Genomic DNA, 21,508 nt, shown 5'->3' with positions numbered 1-21,508 from the left:
TAAGGCATAGTTGCTGCTGTTAATTAGCCTCAACCTTCTACACTCAGCCACTTTATTGGGTGCACCTTGTTAACACTAGGCCCTCTTCGCCCTGAGAACTGCTTTCATTGTTCCCAGCACAGATCCACCACGGTGCAGGAAACCTTTCTCGGACATTTGGCTGGACTTGTTGTCAGAGCCATCTTGTCCCTCATTCCACTACATCCCAAAGATGCTCTATTGGACTGAAGTCTGCTAACTGTGGTGAGTACACTGAGCTCACGGCCATATTCAAGAAACCAGTTTAAATGATGTGAGCTTTGGAATATGGTGCATTATCTTGCTGGAAACATCAGACATCAGAAGATGGGTCACAAACAGGTGGACATGGTAGATTTTGTCATTTTGCACCACCATTGCAAGCGTGAACACTGAAAGACATTAACCGCCGACCACCAAACGGTGACCCTAACTTGTTGGAAGTTGCAGCAGAAATCAATACACATCACACCAGTGTTTTTTGTCATTGTCCAATTTTGTTGAGCTCGTTTCCTGTTCTTAGCTGACAGGACTGGCACCATGTGTGTTGGTTCTGCTTCAGTATCCAACATGTTCTGTAATAAAGCAATGCTCTGCTGCTGTCTGAGCTGCTGTTTCCTTCCGGTCAGTTCAAAGCTAAGGTGATCAAAGCAGGGTATGATCCCCTTAAGAACTGTCGCTCACTGGGTAATTTCTTCTTTCAAACCATTATCTGTAAACACCCCCCCAAAAAAAAATATGGTTGTGTGGAAAGATCACAGCAGATCAACAATTTCCAAAATACTCTGGCACCAACCACCAGCAACCGTGCCACATCTAAAGTTACTTGAGTCACCTTTGAAATTCAGCAGCTTGCCCAGGCCCACATGTCTAAACACAGTGTCAGCCATGTGATTGGCTGGTTAGATAGGAACCTTGATGCGTTCACATCCCACAAAAAAGAAGCTGCTGAAACTAAGCAAGGGAAGGATTATTGCTTGGATGAAACGGAGCTCTGGAGTGAATCAGAGGCTCTTTTGTAATGAACATAACTGATTACTTCAGAAAAAGAACCGAATTTTATCAATGAAAAAAGACTTTTCAGAATTTTATGAAAACTATCTTAATTAATTAAATTGTATTAAATGTGTTTTGCATTGTTAGACAGTCTCCACATTGTTGCATCATGGTGTACTGTTCCACCTCTAGTGGCTGGAAAGAGTAGAAACACACCTGGTCGTAGTATTTATTGATGTACTTGTAGAGCTCGTGCAGTGCCACCAGGTAGTTCAGTTCTCCCGAATAGTTCTGAAACACAAGGCATTGAAGTGAACTGTGTGTGTGTGTGTGTGTGTGTGTGTGTGTGTGTGTGTGTGTGTGTGTGTGTGTGTGTGTGTGTGTGTGTGTGTGTGTGTTCTGAGCTGTGGCTGCACTCACCCTGGACAGTTCAGCTAGAGCAGAGTTCATCTCCTGGTCACTGGCTGAGATGGTCTGCCTGATGTCAGCATAGTACCTGCAATAACCATCACTGTAATCAACCTCAAACGTACGACTGATAAAATACGTTTATTTCACAAACACCTGTTCAGTGTTGTCTGAGCAGCTTAAGCAATCCAACCTTTCCACCATCTGTTTGTAGCGGGGGATATCTCTGGCATACAGCAACTTGTTGATGGGCGAATCCTGTTCAAAAAGAAGAAGAACGACATTCAAAGACACAAGAGTAACAGGACGCTGCTGGAAAACTCGCGTTTGCAAACGTACTAACCCGGCCCAGCTTGTGCTCTGCAATCGTGCACGAGTCCATGAAGGTCTGGGCGATCACAGAGAGCACGGCATCCACGTGGTCAGATGCCTGGATGTCGAAGATAAACTGGGGATTCTTCACAATATTGATCCAGAAACGCAGAGGGAGACTGGAGAAACAGTACCGACAGTATTAGACATGACAGAGTCCCACTATCATCTGCCAGCAGCGGTCTCTATCAGACTATCGTCTACCTGTTGGTCTTCCAAATATGGATGGTCTCTGAGTCAGAGATGCCATGTTGTGCTGCCTGCTCATCCAACAGGTCGAAGAAGTACTTGACGGCGAGCGGGACAGGACGGCTCGTGCTCAGGATCACCGTGAAAAGATCGTCCACAAACTTCTGCAGCGTCCCCTGACAAACACAGTAAAGTTCACATTAGAGCATAAGAAAGTGAAAGTGTCAGCACTCTGCTCTTGTCTAGCTAAAAGAATATATGTGTGTGTCTGTTTAACTTTGTAGCGTTGTAGCTTACAAATTAGCAGAACAGCTGTGTGTAGTTTAAAAAACAGATTGATTTTTAGAAAGTGTGGTACTCCTGTACTCCTCATCTCCTTCCTACAGTCTCTACTCAATGGGACTAGACCCAGATGTGTGTGTTGTACCTTCATGGACAGCAGGCGGGTCAGGTAGATCTCAGGGATAGCCTTGGCCCTCTCTCTCTCCCTCAGGCTGCCTCTGCGGTGTTTGGGCAACTCGGGCTCCTCACTGGCTTTTACCAGATGCCACAGCCTCACTCCACCTTCATCTGCATCCTCCAGCATTGGCGTCTCTGCACACACACAGGTTTGATGCTTGCCTGTGACTCGCTCTCTGGTTTTGCTACTTTTGATTTCCTCCATCTGTCACTTCATGTTCCACATAAACACTCACACAATTTGAAGAACTGAGTAGGGAAATGATCGAATCGTTTTTACTGTCAGTGTGACAGTCAAATAACGTCTAATGAAAGATGAACTGGCTGACAAGTTGATTTATCTTTTATTTGAACAAACTCACTCTCTCCTGCTATGTAGTCGTGGTTGTCATGGTGAATGTGTTTGGTATGACGAGGGACCAGTGCCACCGTTGCGCCATCTGGGACCTATGGAGGAACACAAACAGCCATTGGTGTCGGCCGTGTCCTATCCCAGGCTATGAAACAGTGTAGTTTGCTTTGTAAAGCATTCAGTGATAACTCTGACCTTGTAATGCTGAAGCGTGTTAAGGCGTTTCCAGCTACCCTGAACCACAGATGTCAAGTCCTCGTCTGACAGGATGAGATGACCGGCAACGCCCGACCTCCACTCTGCATGACAGAAGGCAGACGCACATCAGCACAGTGATTGTGGGACATGCTCATCTTAGCAAACTCGAGCGACTTAACGATGTTCACAAATTCATTCAGGTGCTCCCATCATCAGCTCAGGCTGATGTTATCATGCAGGTACTGACAGTGCTGTAAAATTTAAATTTACCACGTTTTTCTCTCATCTTTGAGGAAAGTGTTGACAGACTGAGCAGTCAGTGAGCTTGATTTGGATTTGTTTTTGTCACGCTGTAGGGGGCGCTACAGGGCAACAAATATGAAAAGAAGGAACGCTAATTCACGAGCGCTGCACTTATACAGCGCCAAATCACAACAGTCGCCTAAAGGCACTTTATATTGTAAGACCCTATAATAATACATACAGAGAAAAACCCAACAATCACATGGTAGTCAAGGTCCCACCGATGTTTTCCACATCTGTCCTGCTCTCATGCCCCTAAACCCCAGTCTCTGAGAGCCTAGTCCACAGAAGCAAGAGATATTTATCCTTGTAACACTTTTCACGTACATAAGTCAAAAAGTGCAAAGTTATTAAAACATGGTTAAGATGATAGTAGGAATCAAACGACAGGCGTTCAATAAATTAAACATGCCTGTCACAACCCTGAGAGGTGTCAGGCACCACAGCCAAAGCTGAGGCCCCTGAAGCCATCACACAAGTTTACTTGTGAGACACATTTGTGAATGACCTCCCGATTCAGTTATTTCCTTTGTTGCGATGAACTCGTCCTTACAGCTCTGCGACTTCAGTTGGCTCGATGAAGCTGCACACCTGACTTCCCACGTCTGCTCCCAGTTTATGACTCCATATTTCTGCTGGTGTTTTAATGCAAATGAAGCCCTCTCTTTATAGCAGTCAGTGAAACGTCCTGCCTTTCCCCATTTTGTTTTATTGCTTTTCTGGTTGATCATACTGAACTTTCTACTTATCCTGTGAAACTAAGCTCTCTCCTCTTCACTCATTTTACGTCGCTCAGCTAATTTGTTTGGTTATATTTTATCGAGCTGCTCCTTTATTTTATAAAAGGTCCTGTTTACTCTTTTAGATTTCCCAATTTATGGGTAAACTAAAAGAGAGATCATAAAGAGACATAAGTACCAGATTCCTCGAGGCTGACACGAGGTGCATCAGTTTTCAGAGTCTGGTGTGTCACGCAGTGTGTGGTTCTCACCCAAGTCCAGCGACTCGGCGTGCGGCCGGTGTGAGAAGGATGTGCCTTTGTACACCTGATCCAGTAGCTTCTCTTTCACCTGGGTAATGGTGTCGCAGTCCAGTACTTTGGAGGGCACAGGCTGGGTCTCATTGACCCCTCCACCCTGCACCAACACATTCAGTGTCTGCAGGGAAAAGAAGAGTGAAAGGAGGGGAAGACAAAGAAAAATACAACCTCCTTGGGAATTTTTCATTAGAGCCAAAATGGTTATTTATTTCAGTCTAGACTCCCCTCACCAGGGTTTTGTACTCTACGTCCTCTCGCAGCAGGCGGTTGTCGTTCAGGGTGTACTTTGCTTTGCCAGTAACAGCATCCACCGGTCCTTTATCTACCTGGTGCTTTATGGCCCTGAACAGCATGTACAGAGGCTCCCCCGCTGAGTCCTACACACACACACACACAAATAATTAACACACTGCAATGCACCAATTCTTACACAGTGCTTCTCTACACACTTCATGTGTTAAAGAAATGTTCTGCTAAGTCAAACCTTGAGGAAAACCTGAGCTTCATATTTTCAGATTGGTGGAGCAGGTCTCCTGTGAATCAGGAGGTTGGTGGTTCTAGAAAGCACGTAGGTGCAGAAATAAGTGCTTCTATGTATGAGTGTAAACAGATGAGGCATAAAGGAGTAGAAAAGCGCTATATAAGAATCAGTGCATGTACTAGAAATGTTTCCACTGTACTGGAGTGACTGGAAGGACTTTCATTCCCCTCTGTGTTTTGACATGTCAGTACTGGAAACTGCTATTTAAAAGTTACTGCTGTGTGCAGCAACATGCTCTCAGGGCTCTCTGAATAAACACAAGCACAAATATGTACTTTTCTATGAATGGTGTGATCACAAAACAATAAATTAAGCATGTTTTGTTTTTTTGCTGTGGGAAATTAAAGCGTTTGCGCACTGACTTTAATGAACAAAAAGGACACAGGTCACAGCTTTAGTGGCTGCTTTTTGGAGCTTGGTCCTAATTTCAAAGTCATTATATTCCACTTTAAAATGCCCCCAAGTAAAATCTCAAAGTCTTAAAATGTTTTATATCCCAATATTTTTAAAAAGGACTTATCCCTACTACTGTGCATCACTGCTTTTATGTTGACTCACCCTGAGGAAAGCATAGAGGCAGATAGACATCCAGTTGGTCAGCAGCTTCTCCACCACTGTCTCTGTTCTGCAGAGAATCACACACACTTGCAGCAGCATTGCAGCTTCTGAACATGCCAAAGACTGAATCTATGAGCAGCAGCTTACCTTCGTAACATCAGTTTGGGGTTCTTGGCCACATACTGCTCCACCAGATCATTCAAGAGCGTCTTAAGGATGTCTGTGAAATACTCCAGCTTGCCATGAAGCGCCACCGTCAGCAGCGAAGCCACGTAGGCTCGGTCTCTGGGGGAGAAGGTCCGCTGGCTCTCCAGAGTATGGATGAACTGAGAGGAAAAGAGGAGATGAATCCTCGCTCTGCAAAGCTTCATTTTAGCTGTGATTGTGATAGCGACTACCTTGGTGAGGAACAGCTTGCTGTTGAGCAGGTTGGAAAGCTGCACCAGGCCCTGCTCCACCGTCTGCCGCCGACACTCCTGAACATCCAGGTCTCGTCTCAGAGGAGACTCTCGGTGGCCGGGGAAGAAAATGCGCTCGGCATACATACGGTAGTCCAGGAAGGGGATGCCTGAGCCGACCAGGTCACTGGACATATCCATCATCTCCGTCATCAAGTCTGGATCAAAGTGATTAAGAACACAAAGGTCAGAGGCTGCTGCTACAGGCCAGTGCCAGGAGGCACGAGCTTGTAAATAGCAGCTGGCAGAATAAAATCTGGGGGTTCTCTGCTCTCAGCCTATCGCAACTATAGAGGTGAAGAAAACTGATGAAACATGGGGAAAAGGCCCTCCTATCTCCCGTCTTCATCCATATAGCCGCCGCTCTCTTTTTTCCTCATAATGCTGTACCTGTGAACTCTTTCTTGCAGCGGTCCCTCACACTGGTCTCCAGGTTCTCCAGTTGGATCTGGACCTTCTTATAGTCCCTAAGAGCCTGCTTACTCTTCCTCCTAACAGACGGGAAGAAGGTTTTACATACGATTAGTGGAAATCCAGTCAAACTGTGCAAGAAATTGATTCTGTGGACAGGTGTGTTTCAAATTCAGATTAGCAGTATCTGTCATTCATTCAGTTCATTTTATCAGCTATCTGCTGCAGAATTCTGGCTCAGTTGTAGGGGATTAAATAATTATTTCACTCAGTGACATATAAATCAATTTATAACTTCCATGTAACGTATCCGGGTATTCTGGGTTTATTTGATAGGACGGAGGAAAGTGGGGAGAGAGAAAGAGCAGGTCCAGGGTCAGACTCAAACCTGGGCGTGTGAACTGAGCTTTGAGACATGATTGCATGTCCAAGTGGGTGACCTAAACTGGGACCCAGTACTGCTCATTTCTTTATGTGTGAGCAAACATGAATTCAGCAGGTAGAGAACCACTGTAGCACTCATCTGCACACTAAACACACAAAAACACAGACTCTCAGTCCACCCACTGACCTGTAAATAAGCACAATTATGAGCACAATGAGGACCACTATGGAGGCTCCAACTCCAACTCCAATCTGAGCCTCTAGTGGGAAGGTGGACAGGCTCAGGTTGTCGTACTGAACCTTGCCGAGATAAAAGTTCAGGTTGCCCATCTGGACCTGAAATACATGTTAAATAAAAAAGTGAGGTGCTTTCAAACTTGAGTGGCCCATCAGGCGCTCACACGGTGGTGACACTCATTTTCTCACAGTGAATTCGGGGAGATTGTCAGAGCCCTCTCGCTTCTTGCCGTTTGGTCCTGGTGCAGGCTGCTGTGGTGGTGGCTCACAGTACAGATGGTTGCTGGTCAGGGTTTTCACAGCACATACACCTTCTCCAATCAACACCACCACCTCCTCTTTAGTGATGGCTAGGTCCAGGTGTTCCCCCTGAGAACAGGCAATAACACATAAGAGATATATGTTATGTCTGCTTATTTTGTCAGTAAATAAATAAAACTGAAACATCGCTGCCTCTCCTCTCACCTCCAGCTGGATGAAGCTGCCTGGGTTATAGCGATATGCCTTAAGAGGGTCCTGTTGGTTCAGGGGTTGCAGGGTGGGGTTACGCTCATAGCTGAATGGCTCAGAGTTCAAACTGCTGAAGTCAAAGCGCAGATTGTCTAGCAAGAACTCCACTGTGACCCGTGACCACCAGATGGTGGAGTCCACCATCGGAGAGCGGCACAGGATGAGGGAGGAGGAGTTTACCTCACAGCGCTCAACGAACTGATGAGAAAGGCAGATTTGGGTCATTTGGGTTAAAAGGTGTGAACGATCACTCGAATGAACTGCTCTGTGCTGAGCAGCACACACCGACCTGTTTGACGGAGCAGAATTGGTCTCCGGGACAGACGGGGTCAGGAACCATCCTAACCGACCTTCCCAGGGTTTTCTTCCATTGCTCTCCTTTGCTCCTCTTCCTCCGCCGTTTCCTCTTCTTGTTTTGGCCGACCGACTGGAAGCGGGAGAGAGTCACCACCATTCGGGGCTCCTGCACCACATCCAGGTTGGATCCAGACAGCTTGATCAGTCGACCGCCACTGTAACAATCCAATCAACCAGAGCAGGTTAAAACGTTGTGATGCATGCTCAATCGCCCAAGTAAGGAAATCCCAAGAAGGTGATTCTGTTTATCTGGACGCAGAAAATTGTCATGTTGATCAATGGTCAAGGAACTGACCTCACAGCTCATTGTTCATTCAGTGGTGCTAGTTTCAGTCATTGTGCAAAAGTACTGTTTATAAGGTTGCAGTGTAGTCACAGTTACAACCCGCAGCCAGCTGAGACTGGATGAAAACGCTACGTCCAAGTGAACAGAATCAAGTTTTTAGAGCTTCAGAGGTATGAATACGTTTTGAAGGCTGAATGTGTGAGGGCTTTCAGACTTACTGCAGGAAGCTCCTGGCTGGTTCGGCACGGGTGATGTTGGGGTTGTTGGTGTAGTGGTAGGCGGGGCTGCTGAGGTGACGCTGGATGCTGCCGTAATGCAGGGTGACCTGGTGGTCTCCTGTTTTATTACTGCTCCCCGTCACACACTGAACACTGTCACTCTGCACCTCTGACACACTGAGGGGGGAACAAAGAAATGATGAGATCCTAAGGTGACACGAGGAGGTCAAAGGTCAGTCTGACCTTACAACCTTAAATGAAGAAAAACAGTAGCACCGACTTTGCATTAACCACAAACAGGCCATTATACGTGTGTGTCTTACATGTTACAGGGGACGTCCCCGACAGTGATGGTAAGGTCAGCGGGGCGACCCGTTAGAAGGTTTTGGCCAGTGATGTTCAGGGATGTTCCCCCCGCCTTGGGGCCTCTTTCAGGTGACACTCCTCTCACAACTGGGTTCTAAGAAGAAGGAGAGAGCAGCTGTATTTCACAGTGTAACACAGCTGTTTGCTTCTTGTTGCATATTAAGAAAGTCTGTCGATAGTGAGAAACAAGGACTTTTGGACTGGCTTGTGTCCTTTCCCAGTTTGCCAAATCCAAGAACTTATTCTTACACTTGGATCCTCTCAGCCTTAATAAGACAGAGATCCAAGGAAATATATGGAAAGAAATTCCAGTGTTTATGTTAAACTATTATCTAATATAGGGAGATGTATTTACACAGATTTATTTAAAAATGTGGACTTGTTGAGAAATATTTGTGATTACTGATCGTGTGGTTAAAATCATTCATCTTAAACGGTTTAAGAAAGGTAAAACTTGGCAAAGATTTCTTGTTTCTTAGATGTGCGACTTCTAATATTGTATGAATTATACTGTTAAAGAATGCAGCCCACATTATGTTATTATGGATATGTGGACCAAAGAGAACAAACAGAAATAATAGCAGATGTTCTCTGCTTCAAACACCTCCAGTGTTAGAACCACAATTTCATTATTTTATAAACAATTAATAAATAGAAAGAATATTATACTAAACTTTCACCTCTTAAAGTCACATTTTTCTCCCAGCAATGTAGGTTTTAGTGTCCTTTGATGCAACAAAAATGCCAAGTTTCACAGACAGGTCAACAAAATCTAATTTACTCTACCTGAATTTAATATACCTGGTAGCTGAATTTCTGTCTGGAGAGGCCAAATTCTCCTCCATTCACTCTCACAGACACATGGTTCGTCTTTAATCCGCTGGCTTTGGTCATGCACACGATTCTGGAAGACCAACATTGCTCTTCAGAAAACCAAGCCATGTTTCTGTAGTTTTCTGATCAGTACAAAGAGAGTCTATGAGAAACAACAGTAGTGCATGCATACCTAGAGGAGACCTCATACAGGTTGGAAATCACTGTGCAGGGCACGTCAGCTACTAACACAGACTGGACGATGTCTTCAGCCTTCTGACCCAGGTTGGAGCCGGAGATGGTCACCATGGTGCCTCCTTCCAACAGGCCAGAGAGTGGGTCGACCTGATTGGAGGCAGGAACAAAAAATCCAAACAACCTTTCTAGTTTTTGACCAATGCAAAAGCATTCACAAAAGAAAAAACAGGTCTAACCAAGTGTTTTATTACAATAAATTCAAAGCAAGTGGTGAAGCCACAAATGCAAACACATATTTTTAACCCTGTAAGACCCAACCCATCAAAAATGTACCCATCAGAAAATTCTGATTATTTGGAACTGAGATGTTTACTAACCCTTATAACAAAATCCACAAACGCTGTTGTGAATGATATATTTTTATTACATTTGATACATTGGGAGTTTTTGGCAACTTTTTGTTAACAACAATGTTAATTTTAGACAAAAAAAACGTTTTGTCCATAACATTTTGAAATTATGGCAAGTATTGATCACATTGATGAGATAGAGGTCTCAGAAACTCACGTATCAAATATGATACAAAGGGCATTATAGGGTTAAATTCAGTGCAACTTACACTCTCTGAGGGCATTATTATCACTGACGTCTAACACAAAGAAATGCTGATCAACCAAAAGCTTTTTCAGAGCAGGACTAACAGTATGATTTCCCTCAGAACCTTAAAGTACGTGAGCAACAGCTGTGTCACCATCTTTAACAGCTAATAATTCATTTTCCAAAATATAAACGGATGTAAACTCCCCATATCTTGCGTCTTGTTAAAGTTAACATCTGCTACACATATACTGCTTCACTGTTTCTGAAATAACGTGGTCAGTCTGTGTCCAAGTAACCCCTGTGAGCCAAAAGCTCGAAAGAAAGCTTATTTTGAAGGCATAAAATCAGAATTGTGTTTGTACATTTAGCACTCAGATCATTGGGAAGCTTTATTTAAAGAGGATCTGCTGTTTTCCCTCATTTTCTATCAGACATACTGTTCCAGTTTTTACTTTTTTCTACTCTTGCCTCTGTATGACGTTAAAGAGAAGGGATATCCTCAATTTTGTTTTCCCATTTCCGACAGACAGCTCTGGCTTTGAGCAGAGAAGAGCCTTCCACCTGCTGTTCAAACTTGTGCTTCTGAGGGGCAGCCAATCAGTGGCAAGTTGGTGTAAAGCTTAAACAGATGAAGTGATGAGCTGATGAGGCCTAATGTAAGATAAGGATGTATTACATCTTCGAATAATGACTCCACTAGAACACAAATGGTCTCCAGTATTATAATATCTTCCACTGTCTCAAACCAAAACGTATATCAACAACATGTTCCATCTAACTGTGATGGCTGATCATCATTGTTCTTGTAATTTTGGGACAATAAGTAGTAAGTGAGAGTGATAAGAGGAAGAAGTGAAAACTTGACAATAAAGCCTCCAATTATGATTGTAAGCAGTTCAAATATAAATCCCAGTGCACTGTATTATTTCCCACACTCTGAATACTCACAGAGTGTATGACGGGAGCAGGGCACGTCTGCTGCACAGGTTCACTGCAGGAGTTTGAAAACAGGCAGCTGGCCCTGGGACCACCACACCACGCACAGCCGTATTTTGGGTCTGCTGTGTGGCAACGGCTGCAGTCAGATCGACCCACAGAGCAGTTGTACAGAGTCACTGAAAGCACAGTAGACATAGAGGAGCAGCAGACAGTTAACATGTGCTCATAATGAAAACTAACAGCAATATGTTTAAAGCACAACAAACTTAATATGACCTTACCATAGAGATCACGAGAAGTGTCTACATGGAAGGTGTCCCTCCTCTTCACATACACCAATGCATTATACTCCTGCACTGGGGCAGAGTATGTGTACTGGACACAAGAAAAAGGCCCCATTTTTTAAGGTAACATTAAAACTAATTATTCATTATCAGTTACACTCCAGACAAGCGCTGCTTTACAAACACAGGTAGCAGAAGAAGGGAAATGTTCATCCTGCCTGGGGAGGGTGAACCGGCCTTCATTTAGTTTTACTTTTGCCTTTATTTAATACTGAAGGTAGCAATTTTATGAAGGTACTAATGCTTTATAAACAATATCAGACCTGGTGTAGCTGACATGTGATGTCAAAGCTTGATGGGTTCATGTCATCTGGCTCCACGTAGGCGTCTACCACCACCGTCTGCCCTTCAATAACCAACACACACTCGTAGTCCAGCTCTGCATCCTGAACACACAAACACTGCATGAAAGAGTACACTGGGCAGGCAGCTAACAGGCTCGATGCTGTTGTGTGCTGTACCTGATACAGATGGAGGTTATGTGCCAGTAAAGTGATCTTTCTCTCCACTCTGACAGGGAGCAGTGACGAACCCTGGACCTTCTCAACACACGGACAAGCTGAGGAACCCCAGCTGACATACGAGCCCTCGTCCCCCTGCAGGAGAACAGATCACACGTGTTTATATTCACATACATGCAACATTTACAGTGAGGTGGATCGAACGAACCATTTAATATATTCATTCTTGTTCAGGGTCAGTTTTTACTTTCCCACAAGGGATTGCAATTGATTTCAGTCAGATGCAGGGAGTCATGGGGGGGATGTCGGGATGGGGGCGTGCTCAAGGTGGTGAAGATTTTTGTATAGAGATAATGAAAGAAAGAGTCTGGAAAAAGGAAAGGTGAAGATATTTAGACAAAAGAACAACTGCTGCAACTCAGGAGCAGCCGGGTTTCTTGAAGTCAGTCTGTGCAGTGAAAGGATACAGATTCCAGGTGTGAGACGGAAGAGGAAATGCAGGGAAAGAATGAGAGACTAGGGAATCAGTTGTGAGCTTTGTTCCTATAGTAGGACTCCAGTCAGAAGCTGGAAGCACAGGGAGGGTGCTCACCCTTTCCATGAAGAAGAAGAAGTAGAAGCAGGAGGAGGATTGAGGCGGCTGAACTCACCGGGAGGAAGCCATCAGCTGAATCATACTGGTAGTCCAGCTCTGAGTCAGCATTCAGCAACTGGGGAGGGTAGGACTGGGACATGCGGTCAACCTCCCCATCACCTGAGAGCACGGTGGCAGCTGAAAATGTAGCCGTGTCATTTTCTGCCTGGACAGCACCCTCAGTGTAGTTTTCTGCTTCCTTTCGCCAGAGGGGCACCTCAGAATCAGCAGTTGGGCTTCCTGCCTCAGTGTGCAAGTCTTGCGGTGGTACCAGTGTGGGTGTCTGGGTCGAGTCCAAGTAAAGGGAAGGCTCAGAATCAGCCGGTTCACCCATATGGAAAAGTGTGGGCGGGGGAAAGCCAGGCAGCACCATGGTGGGAGCCTCTGCCAGGGTCAGCGCTTCTTTGGCTGCCTGCCGTTCGCTGGGGGGTAAGGCCGTCACCACCTCTGGTGGCGAGGAGTCTGGGATCATCAGAGGCACGACAGGGTCCAGGTCCCCACTAAGACCATCAGCCACGGTGACGGGCATCAGCTCTGCCGTGGCCATCGTGACACTCTGTGTAGCTACAGCATCTTCCCAGTCACTGTGTGTGACAGTCTCGGAGGCTTCACTCTCTTCTTCTTCTCTGGTGGTGACCTCCAGGCCTGGAGAGGTGCTGGGTGGTAGAGTGGGAGGCTGAGGGGGCAGGGTCGTGCCCGGGTGGGTTGGCTCATGGCTGGTACTGGTGTATGAAAGAGTAGGCGTTGTTAACTCCTTAGTGGTAGCTATGGTGATGGCGGCTGCGGTTGTTGTTGTTGTCTTCGTCGTGGCAGTAGTTGGTGTGGTAGGAGGAGTTGTGGGGGTAGCTGTTGTGGTAGTGGTGGCTGTGATGACTTTAATAGCTTTGGTTGTAGGAGGAGAGGAGGTAGGTAGTTTAAACTGGGGGAGGAGGAGGAAAAGACGAGGAGAGGGTGAGGCAGAAGGAAAAAATAAAAAGGAAAAATCAAGGAAAAAAGAGACCATGTGATCTGAGGTTAATGTGGCTCATGACACCTGAAAGACAGTGATTTGTGTTAGCAGCACTGGTTTTAACCCATCTTAAAATGCCTCTGGGCAACTGTTTTGAAGTGTTATAAAAACAAACAAACAACTAATTTCAGTCGGTTTTACTGCCCACAACCTCTAAAAGGTTGTACCACATTACACAAGAGTCCACTCATGCAAAGTGTAACGACAGCGCAACTATTCTGCAGTTCAAGACTCCACAGGAAACCTTAATCAAAGAGAAGAATGCACATCTTTGGCTTATGGGCGACGAACTGACTGATGAATGCAAATGAAGCTCCAGTTCAAACTGGTGATCAGTCGGTGCTTTTCCTACAATGTCTGCATGTGACGTCACGCTGCAGCTTACATGTTGGTTGTAGATGATCACTCCCTCCTCACAGGTGGGCTTGTGGGTACACGCATGCTGGTGGACGCACCAGTTACAGCCCCATCGGCTTAAAACACAACCGCGGCATCTGCACACAGACAGGATAGAAATTGCCTTAGCGACTGTACAAGCCTCTTTTCAAGATGAGAGGCAAACAGTGATGCAGGATTAGGAGCTATGAGAAGAACGGCTCTAATAGAAGCAGATCTAACTGTTGGAAGTCTCACAGATTGATCAACACGCACCAATCTGAGTGTGTGCGTGTAATTTATGACAACACAGGTTATTATTAACTCCTAAATACAATGAAAGTGTTATTTGGGATTTACACAACACTACAATCATTATAAGCCATATTTAGTGAAACAGGATGTACATGCTACTTCAAGTCTGGAAATTTATTCAAGTTTTAAAGATTTTAAATTTCTTCTATGTACAAACTGAAACCCAGTACAACCTCTGACTGTAATTCTATTGTTTTTTGGCCATTCTCTACTTGTGTCTTTCATTATATGTCTTTCATAATGCATCTATGAGCCGCTGCTCATAGATGCATTATTCTGATATCTGATTGTTGTAGTTACTCTGTTGTTCTCACTGGTCATTTCTACCTGCACGACTCAATAATTTCAATAAAACTTGCCAATTGCCAAGTAAGCGAGCCTTACTTGGCAATTTCTAAAACCCAGGGTCACAGGCTTGAACAGGGGAATTAAAAAGAGGACAGTGAGTGGGCGGAAATACAGACACAGATATAATAACGAAGGGCGCAAGGTGAACTGATGGAGGGACAAAGAGTGACCCAGGTACTAAACAGAAAAGCACAGACTCTGATGGTGAGTGAGACTCGATTAAAGGGTCTGCATGAACAGCACAGATCAGGAGGAGACAGACAGAGAGCACAGCTGATAAATCATCGGTGATAACTCACGGCTGGCTGCCAGACAGCTGCTTAACGGCTGTGCAGTCGTAGAAGGTGAAATCCCTTGCCGTGACCGTGACGTTGCCAAAACGTAGAGACAAGGTGACTGTGACAAAATCTGACAAGAAAACACAGATAGGAGCACAGCCTGAGGAAAGAGAACATAACAAGTTTCTGCTCAGAGCGCAGCGCTGAGCGAGCACAGTAAGAAAAATATTTGGTCAGGCTTACCGTCTCTGATCCACCGAGTCTCGAGAACGAGCTGCACAAGCCGAGGGAACATAGAGGCCTAATGAAACCCATGTGCACCATCCTTGGGGTGCACAAGGACGGTGACAAACACAAACACAGCAGCTTCCCTACAAATGTTCAGTTTGATGGATGTTTAAAACGGGGAGCAGTTGTGTACCACATCTACAGTATCTCCTCATAAAGAGCAGAAACTGCGATCAAAAGGACTCAAAGTCCTGACCTGAGCCGTTTCCTTAAACTAGTACAGAGTCTGTTTGGGGACTAGAGAGAAAAAACCCAGTTTGTGTCACCACTCGTTAAACTGTGTTTACTATACCTACTGAGATGTGTGTTCAAAGGCTTCCTTTAGAACTGCTCATTCAAATTACATACAGTAAGTGAGGGATTGAACTTATTTGGTTCAGCTTTGGAAAGGCAAGAACAAAATTAGCTCACTTAACCAGAAAAAAACAACAGACCACCTGAGACAGTAAATTAAGGAAGAGTCACAGACAACCTTTGTAGCCTTTAAGGGCCTGTTTGAGACTTGGCTGCAGATTTTCATCTTGTTAGGACTTGTTGTGATGAGGACACGGCAACTTTCAGCCAAAATAAGAACTGATCAAGAAAAAAAAAGTTAAACTCTGCCACGTTTGAAGCGGCTCCGACGAACAGCTGTTGAGAGAGACCAAGAACGGACATACGAGACTTCTTTGATCACTAGTAACAACATGCCACAGACTCCAAACACTCGATTACACCGATGTTGTGCCACAGCTCCCAGTTCAGTCTCTTGCAGTTTGAGGCTAATACACAATATTTATGGAGCAATTATCAGTGTATTTACAACAAAAATGTCAGAATATAACTGTAACCCGACTGATTCCTGGTGAGCCCTACACCCTGAGAACAACAACAAACATGGGAACCACACTCTACGTGAGAGTTTCTCTCATAACATGAATGTTTGGGTGAATGTGTTCTCTACAGAGGCTTCGGGTTTTCTTTTTTATTTACAGTCTCCTCATTACCACTGACTTACAAGCAGCCTTCACTGCACCAGACAGTCAGGAAACACAAAGCATGTATTTCAAAGCAAGCAGTCCGTGGATGAAACCGGTTTATGCTTTCAAATACAGATTACTCCCTGCTGTGTAAGATGGCCTAGAAAAAATGGATTTGGTTAGCCATTTTTTTCTAGGCCATTCACTGGCATAACAATTGAACTGTAAATGGCATGTCTGGTCTGGTCATGCAAATCCTCCAGGGTGCAGGCAAATCCTCCAATCACAAAGTTGAAACATGCAAACGAGTGAATAAACGCCAACAGCATCAGATCTGCAGGGAAAAACCCCCAATAGAAAACACTCACCTTGTCCTCGAAAAACCAAAGGCACCCTGCTGGTGTCGGGAGAACGGCAGGTGACCCCGGTCTCTGTGATGGTAGCAGGAGTGTGGCTGTCCTGGAAGTAGCAAGAGTACGACTCCCCGTTTTCTAACACTGGAAGTCTTGGGATGGACAGAGACACCTGAGAGAAACACAGAACTGTCATGAGCTGCTGACAGAATGTGGCACAGACCTGTGGCGTTTCAGGGTACAGTGAAGGTCATGCTGAGAGTAAGTGATTAAGCTGTCTGAACACATAAATCCTATCTGTTCTTTTGTAAACGTCCATGTGGAATAATTAGATTTGAAAACTAAATTGCACTCCCCGCTGATGGAGCATGAATCATACTGACAAAGGTTTGGTTTTATGTTTGGCTCCAGCTGCTGTGTTGCTTATTCACGTAATGTTTCTGCTCCTGTAGTACCGGGCGTCTCAAGGACAGGCAAAATTAATGCATTAGATACTGTAACAATAATGGATATCCCATGAATAGACCATCATAAATACAAAGAGGAGCTGCTAACTAAAACAAACCTCCTGTAAACCAGTAGATTTCTGTCAGTTCATCCCAGTGTCACTGGGCTGCTGTGGTCCTTAGGATTGATTCTCAGTTTGAATCCATGTCCTGCCAGAACTGGTTGAATTTGGTTATTTTTTGTTATCCACTGGATCAGTGGGCTTTTTTCAGCTCGTGGATTCTTGTATCTCACAGAGTAGAAATGCTACACGAGGAGCCTGTTATAAAACTAGCTCCCTAATTGGTCAGTATTAAAAGGTGTACCATGTGTGAGCTGCCAGAAGAGAAAACGATCCTCACTGCCACTACTGTAGCTGTCAGGCTATCACACTACCAGCTATAGGTACATTTAACTCATGCAGCTCCATGTTACAATATTATTATTACATTAGTAATAAATAGTTATATTTCCATTTATATCCTCTGGAACTAGAAATCATTTAGAGCCAGGCAAACACAGGCTGATGGGAGAAACCACAGTGTGGATGTGTTTCTGTTGCCATCTTTCACGCAGATATTGTGCTATGCTAGGACATGACAGGACACAAGCCAGTCACTCTCTTCTTGATACCCTCACACTTAAACCCACTGACATCGTACCCACATGCCCAGGTACACCAAATGTAGCAGCTCAACTGATAAGGGATAACTTGGGAGTGTTTTGGTATGTGAGGAGACTATTATTACAGCCAGAGTGGGGATATCTACAGATTCTGTCATGAAGATTTTCTTCAGAGAAACTTCTAGGAACTTGATGTGGATGATCATGTGGAGTCAACAGAAACCACAATAAGAAATGTGGATCTGTAAACAAAGACCGTCATCCTCAAATCCGTTCTGTTTTGTTTTGCGTCTCGACTAAAGTGAAGACGTAGACCTACCATCTTGCTCTCCTCCCTGCTGAGATTGGAGGGGACGAGGTCCTGGACCACCAAACACTGCTGCTCCATGTCAAAACTCCACAACCATTGCCCTGGGTAGCTCCCACGAGCACACTGTGACTGCAACACACACCTGCAGGGAAAGCAGAGTTAATTATATTCACTGTTTTGCAAGCTGAAGCAAGGCTCCCTAACTCCATTACATATGTCAAAAACACAAGCAGAAGGCCAGTTTCTATCTAGAGTTAAACTAAACGTGGCTCAACCTGTTAGTAGTGGGAATGTACAGCGGCAGCACAAAAAGCAAAATTGCTCATCTTGTTCAAATAAGATTCAGTCCAGTAGTATTTTATTTAAATAGATAAATACTGAAGTAGTTAACGTGCAAACGCTTGTAGGGCAGGTGGTAAGGCAGAGCAAAGGAGAGAGCAGGGAAGGAGAGTCTGACAGAACAGAGAGAGGCACTTTAATCATATTCAGACACAATCCCACCGGAGCAAACCGACTTGGCGAAACACTTCAAAAACTAACAAGCTTGCCAGGAGGTTTCTTGTTTGCTACCATTTTCCTCACATGCTTGCACTGATCTTTATTTTAAGTAACACGAAATAATCTAGCTTATAATACATATCATGATGTAAAACCTGAGCAAACACTGTAAGAAAGTTTGCTTATCAAAGAAACTACGAAGGAAGTAAAACAACAAAGCTTTTCCCCCTTAATTTGTCTGGTATAATGTAGCCTCTAATGCTAGCTGATAGCTTTGCTTTTGCTTTAATTTAAGGTTCTTTTTTAAAGCCGTGTAATCCCACCGGCAACAATTGTTGCCGTTTTAACCCCCTATAACATTAGCAAAATTAAACATACTGTGTGTAGGCCAAGTCAGTAAGGAGTAAAATGCATGATCTCATTTTGCTGGGAAGAATTTGGGATTTAATGGATTCATTTAGACTTTTTCTGCATGTTGAAACTGCTAGAACTCATCTCTTACATCACAGTACAAAGTGACAAACGTGTGACCACTGTGGCTGCTGCTAAGGTAATTTAAACATTCTAAAAAAGAAAGAAGGAAAACACATTTCTGCACTTTTGGCATTTTCTTGGTTTATAATTATATTAATAAACAATAAAATGAATCAGTCTGAACTCCAAATAAATCTTGACTGTTGTATTTTATATTTAGTGTAGCCATAACTGCTGATATCGATCTCACCTTCCCTCCAGGACACACCAGCCACAGTAAGGGTCGTGGGCCAAGAGACAGGAGTGGCAGTCTGGATGCTGCTGACACTCAGCCACTGGCCTCTTCTGCAGCTGGAACCAGGACAACACAATCAAGTTCAGTCATGCAAACCATCCACACTAAGCTCCTAAAAGCTCCTGATTTTAAAAAAATGAGAGAATAGGCAGCCCAGATTTCCCAGTGGTCATTAAAATAATCCCAAATACATGCCGCTTTAGCAAAAGAAGTGAGACTGGGTTAGACATGAGGTTTAAAATGATTTATCTGTAAAGAAATGAGGCTATAAGAGTTCAGTTACTGTGTGTGTACCATGTTATGGGTCATGATGAAGAGATGTTCCTGTTTCTGATCCAGGATGAGGTCTGAGCTGATGGCTGCATTCTGCTGTATGGGGGTCACAGAGTACTCCTCAACCTCACCGTTTGGCCCCAAGAACACCTGCAAACATAAATATGAACGATTAGATAACAGGTGAACCGGCTGCTGACATGAATATGCATCTCTTCACATGCTCAGTTTTAAAAAGGAAAGTGCAGTTATAATGAAAACATAAAAATAAACAGCTTATTTTCCCGTTTTATTCAGAGATGGAACTGCAAAATCCTTCAATTTAACCATTTGTCAAACTGGTAGCTCAAAATGGTCTTTTTAAGGTTGTTGATATTGAAAGGTACTCTGGATTTTTTGCAGTTAGTTGTAAATCTTTAAAACATGTAGCCCCTTTCATCCATCCATCCATCCGCTTCCGCTTATCCTTTTCAGGGTGGCGGGGGGCGCTGGAGCCTATCCCAGCTGTCATAGGGCGAAAGGCGGGGTACACCCTGGACAGGTCGCCAGTCTGTCGCAGGGCCAACACACAGGGACAGACAACCATTCACACTCACATTCACTCGCACATTCACACCTAGTGACAATTTGGATTATCCAATTAACCTATCCCCACAAGCTGCATGTCTTTGGACGGTGGGAGGAAGCCGGAGTACCCGGAGGCCTTTTTTATTCCACACGTTCCAGTCAAAACCTGATAATTACATTACCCACACTGTAAATCAGCCATAGTTCTGATATTGTTGTACCTGCAGTGACAATCTGACTTCTTTCTGTTTACATCAGCAGTTCCTTTTCCCCCAACAGCTTCTGACTCAGACTCCTTTTATAGTTTCCCTTTGATTCAATGGAAGAACTCATTTAATGGAAGAAGCCTAATCCAGTTTAACAATTATATGAATCTAAATGGTTGTGATCAGGTATTAAATATATCAAGGCCCACACAACTGATGAGAAACTAAGGTCTGACAGACGACACTGACTCATTCACATAGTTAACAAGGTTGAGAAGGTCTCTGCAGTCCATCAGTGTGCGGGCTCTACGGCTGCTGTAATGTAGGTTAACACGAGTGCACAGCCTGACCAACTGCTCCACATCAGCAGTTTGACGTTATTTACAGCAGCCATCAGATCCATTCCACCCAGTGCCACAGTCACATATTTCAGTGTGAAAGGAACAGAACAACACCTCAGCTCAGATACTCCGTCGCTCAGTCTTTTTCGAAAAACAGCTTTAGATCATCTCTAAACAGTTGAACAGAGTCAATGAGGTTCTTTCCACAGTGTTCTCTTTACTGACACACTGGAGTCTCCAGGTTTGTTACGCTTTCTTTCATGAATCACATTTTCTACAATAACACGCATACAGCTTTAAACAACACTTAAACATAGCAGCCATCAGGTCTGAAACTGAAGCTGTGTGTTCTCACACACAACAGGAACAAGAAAGGAAACATTTTCACACGGGCCCCATCAGACCTCAGTGACCGGGACACTTGCCAGGTTTAACTTCTACTTCAACTGGGTGAGATATTTTCACCAGTTTAGAGCCGTCTGTAACTGGTCACCAGCAAGAAACTCTTACATCAGCAGGCTCTAGAGATTCAGAAATGATGTGGGTGGCAGTGGGTGGAACCTGTGAAAAACACCCCAGTGTGAGCTTGCCCATCTCTCAAACTGACTGACACCACATCAGAAGGCTGCGTTTTTTCAAAACTTTGCAGCAGTTTGCATATCACACTTAAACTACCAACACGACTTATCAAACCAAAGGTTAACTTATTTGTGTTGGGGTATTTTACAACCTTTGAGTGTGAACACATCAGATTTGTTCGATTTCAGTGTGTTTTGTTCAGTACTGAGTGAATGAATACTAGCTTTGATGTTTTTATATTTATTTATGCTAGAAAGTTTAGGAGGTGTTGGTACAGAGAT

At 44.3% G+C, this 21,508-nt stretch overlaps 2 protein-coding genes across 3 annotated transcripts in view; one reads left to right on the top strand and one right to left on the bottom strand.

The window, feature by feature from the left end:
- Positions 1-21,508, top strand: part of LOC146669067 (uncharacterized) — a 576,742-nt gene that overhangs the window by 377,025 nt on the left and 178,209 nt on the right. The window lies entirely within an intron of this gene.
- plxnb1b (plexin b1b) overlaps positions 1-21,508 on the bottom strand; it is a 95,356-nt gene that overhangs the window by 3,328 nt on the left and 70,520 nt on the right. Inside the window, exons 5-37 of one of the 2 annotated variants that reach the window (XM_085405495.1) lie at positions 19,556-19,684; positions 19,217-19,317; positions 18,004-18,136; positions 16,590-16,746; positions 14,996-15,104; positions 14,044-14,152; positions 12,666-13,568; positions 12,016-12,150; positions 11,818-11,940; positions 11,492-11,585; positions 11,220-11,386; positions 9,667-9,818; positions 9,462-9,564; positions 8,618-8,754; positions 8,295-8,471; positions 7,723-7,945; positions 7,389-7,631; positions 7,113-7,292; positions 6,874-7,022; positions 6,282-6,382; positions 5,832-6,049; positions 5,581-5,759; positions 5,434-5,500; positions 4,565-4,711; positions 4,287-4,452; positions 2,990-3,093; positions 2,805-2,889; positions 2,411-2,577; positions 1,999-2,159; positions 1,766-1,913; positions 1,616-1,680; positions 1,435-1,510; positions 1,231-1,305 (exon numbers count right to left, since the gene is read on the bottom strand). In XM_085405495.1, coding sequence (XP_085261621.1) covers positions 1,231-1,305; positions 1,435-1,510; positions 1,616-1,680; positions 1,766-1,913; positions 1,999-2,159; positions 2,411-2,577; positions 2,805-2,889; positions 2,990-3,093; positions 4,287-4,452; positions 4,565-4,711; positions 5,434-5,500; positions 5,581-5,759; positions 5,832-6,049; positions 6,282-6,382; positions 6,874-7,022; positions 7,113-7,292; positions 7,389-7,631; positions 7,723-7,945; positions 8,295-8,471; positions 8,618-8,754; positions 9,462-9,564; positions 9,667-9,818; positions 11,220-11,386; positions 11,492-11,585; positions 11,818-11,940; positions 12,016-12,150; positions 12,666-13,568; positions 14,044-14,152; positions 14,996-15,104; positions 16,590-16,746; positions 18,004-18,136; positions 19,217-19,317; positions 19,556-19,684 — 5,283 coding nt within the window. Of the gene's footprint in view, positions 1-1,230; positions 1,511-1,615; positions 1,681-1,765; positions 1,914-1,998; positions 2,160-2,410; positions 2,578-2,804; positions 2,890-2,989; positions 3,094-4,286; positions 4,453-4,564; positions 4,712-5,433; positions 5,501-5,580; positions 5,760-5,831; positions 6,050-6,281; positions 6,383-6,873; positions 7,023-7,112; positions 7,293-7,388; positions 7,632-7,722; positions 7,946-8,294; positions 8,472-8,617; positions 8,755-9,461; positions 9,565-9,666; positions 9,819-11,219; positions 11,387-11,491; positions 11,586-11,817; positions 11,941-12,015; positions 12,151-12,665; positions 13,569-14,043; positions 14,153-14,995; positions 15,105-16,589; positions 16,747-18,003; positions 18,137-19,216; positions 19,318-19,555; positions 19,685-21,508 lie in introns of both variants that reach the window. The other variant, XM_085405494.1, reaches the window with a different exon arrangement.

The sequence above is a fragment of the Rhamphochromis longiceps genome, linkage group LG5 (assembly GCF_057381845.1).
Source record: "Rhamphochromis longiceps isolate RC_006_pf linkage group LG5, R_longiceps_female_GT1.1, whole genome shotgun sequence".
Taxonomy (NCBI): domain Eukaryota; kingdom Metazoa; phylum Chordata; class Actinopteri; order Cichliformes; family Cichlidae; genus Rhamphochromis; species Rhamphochromis longiceps.
This window is presented reverse-complemented; position numbering and strand designations above follow the sequence as displayed.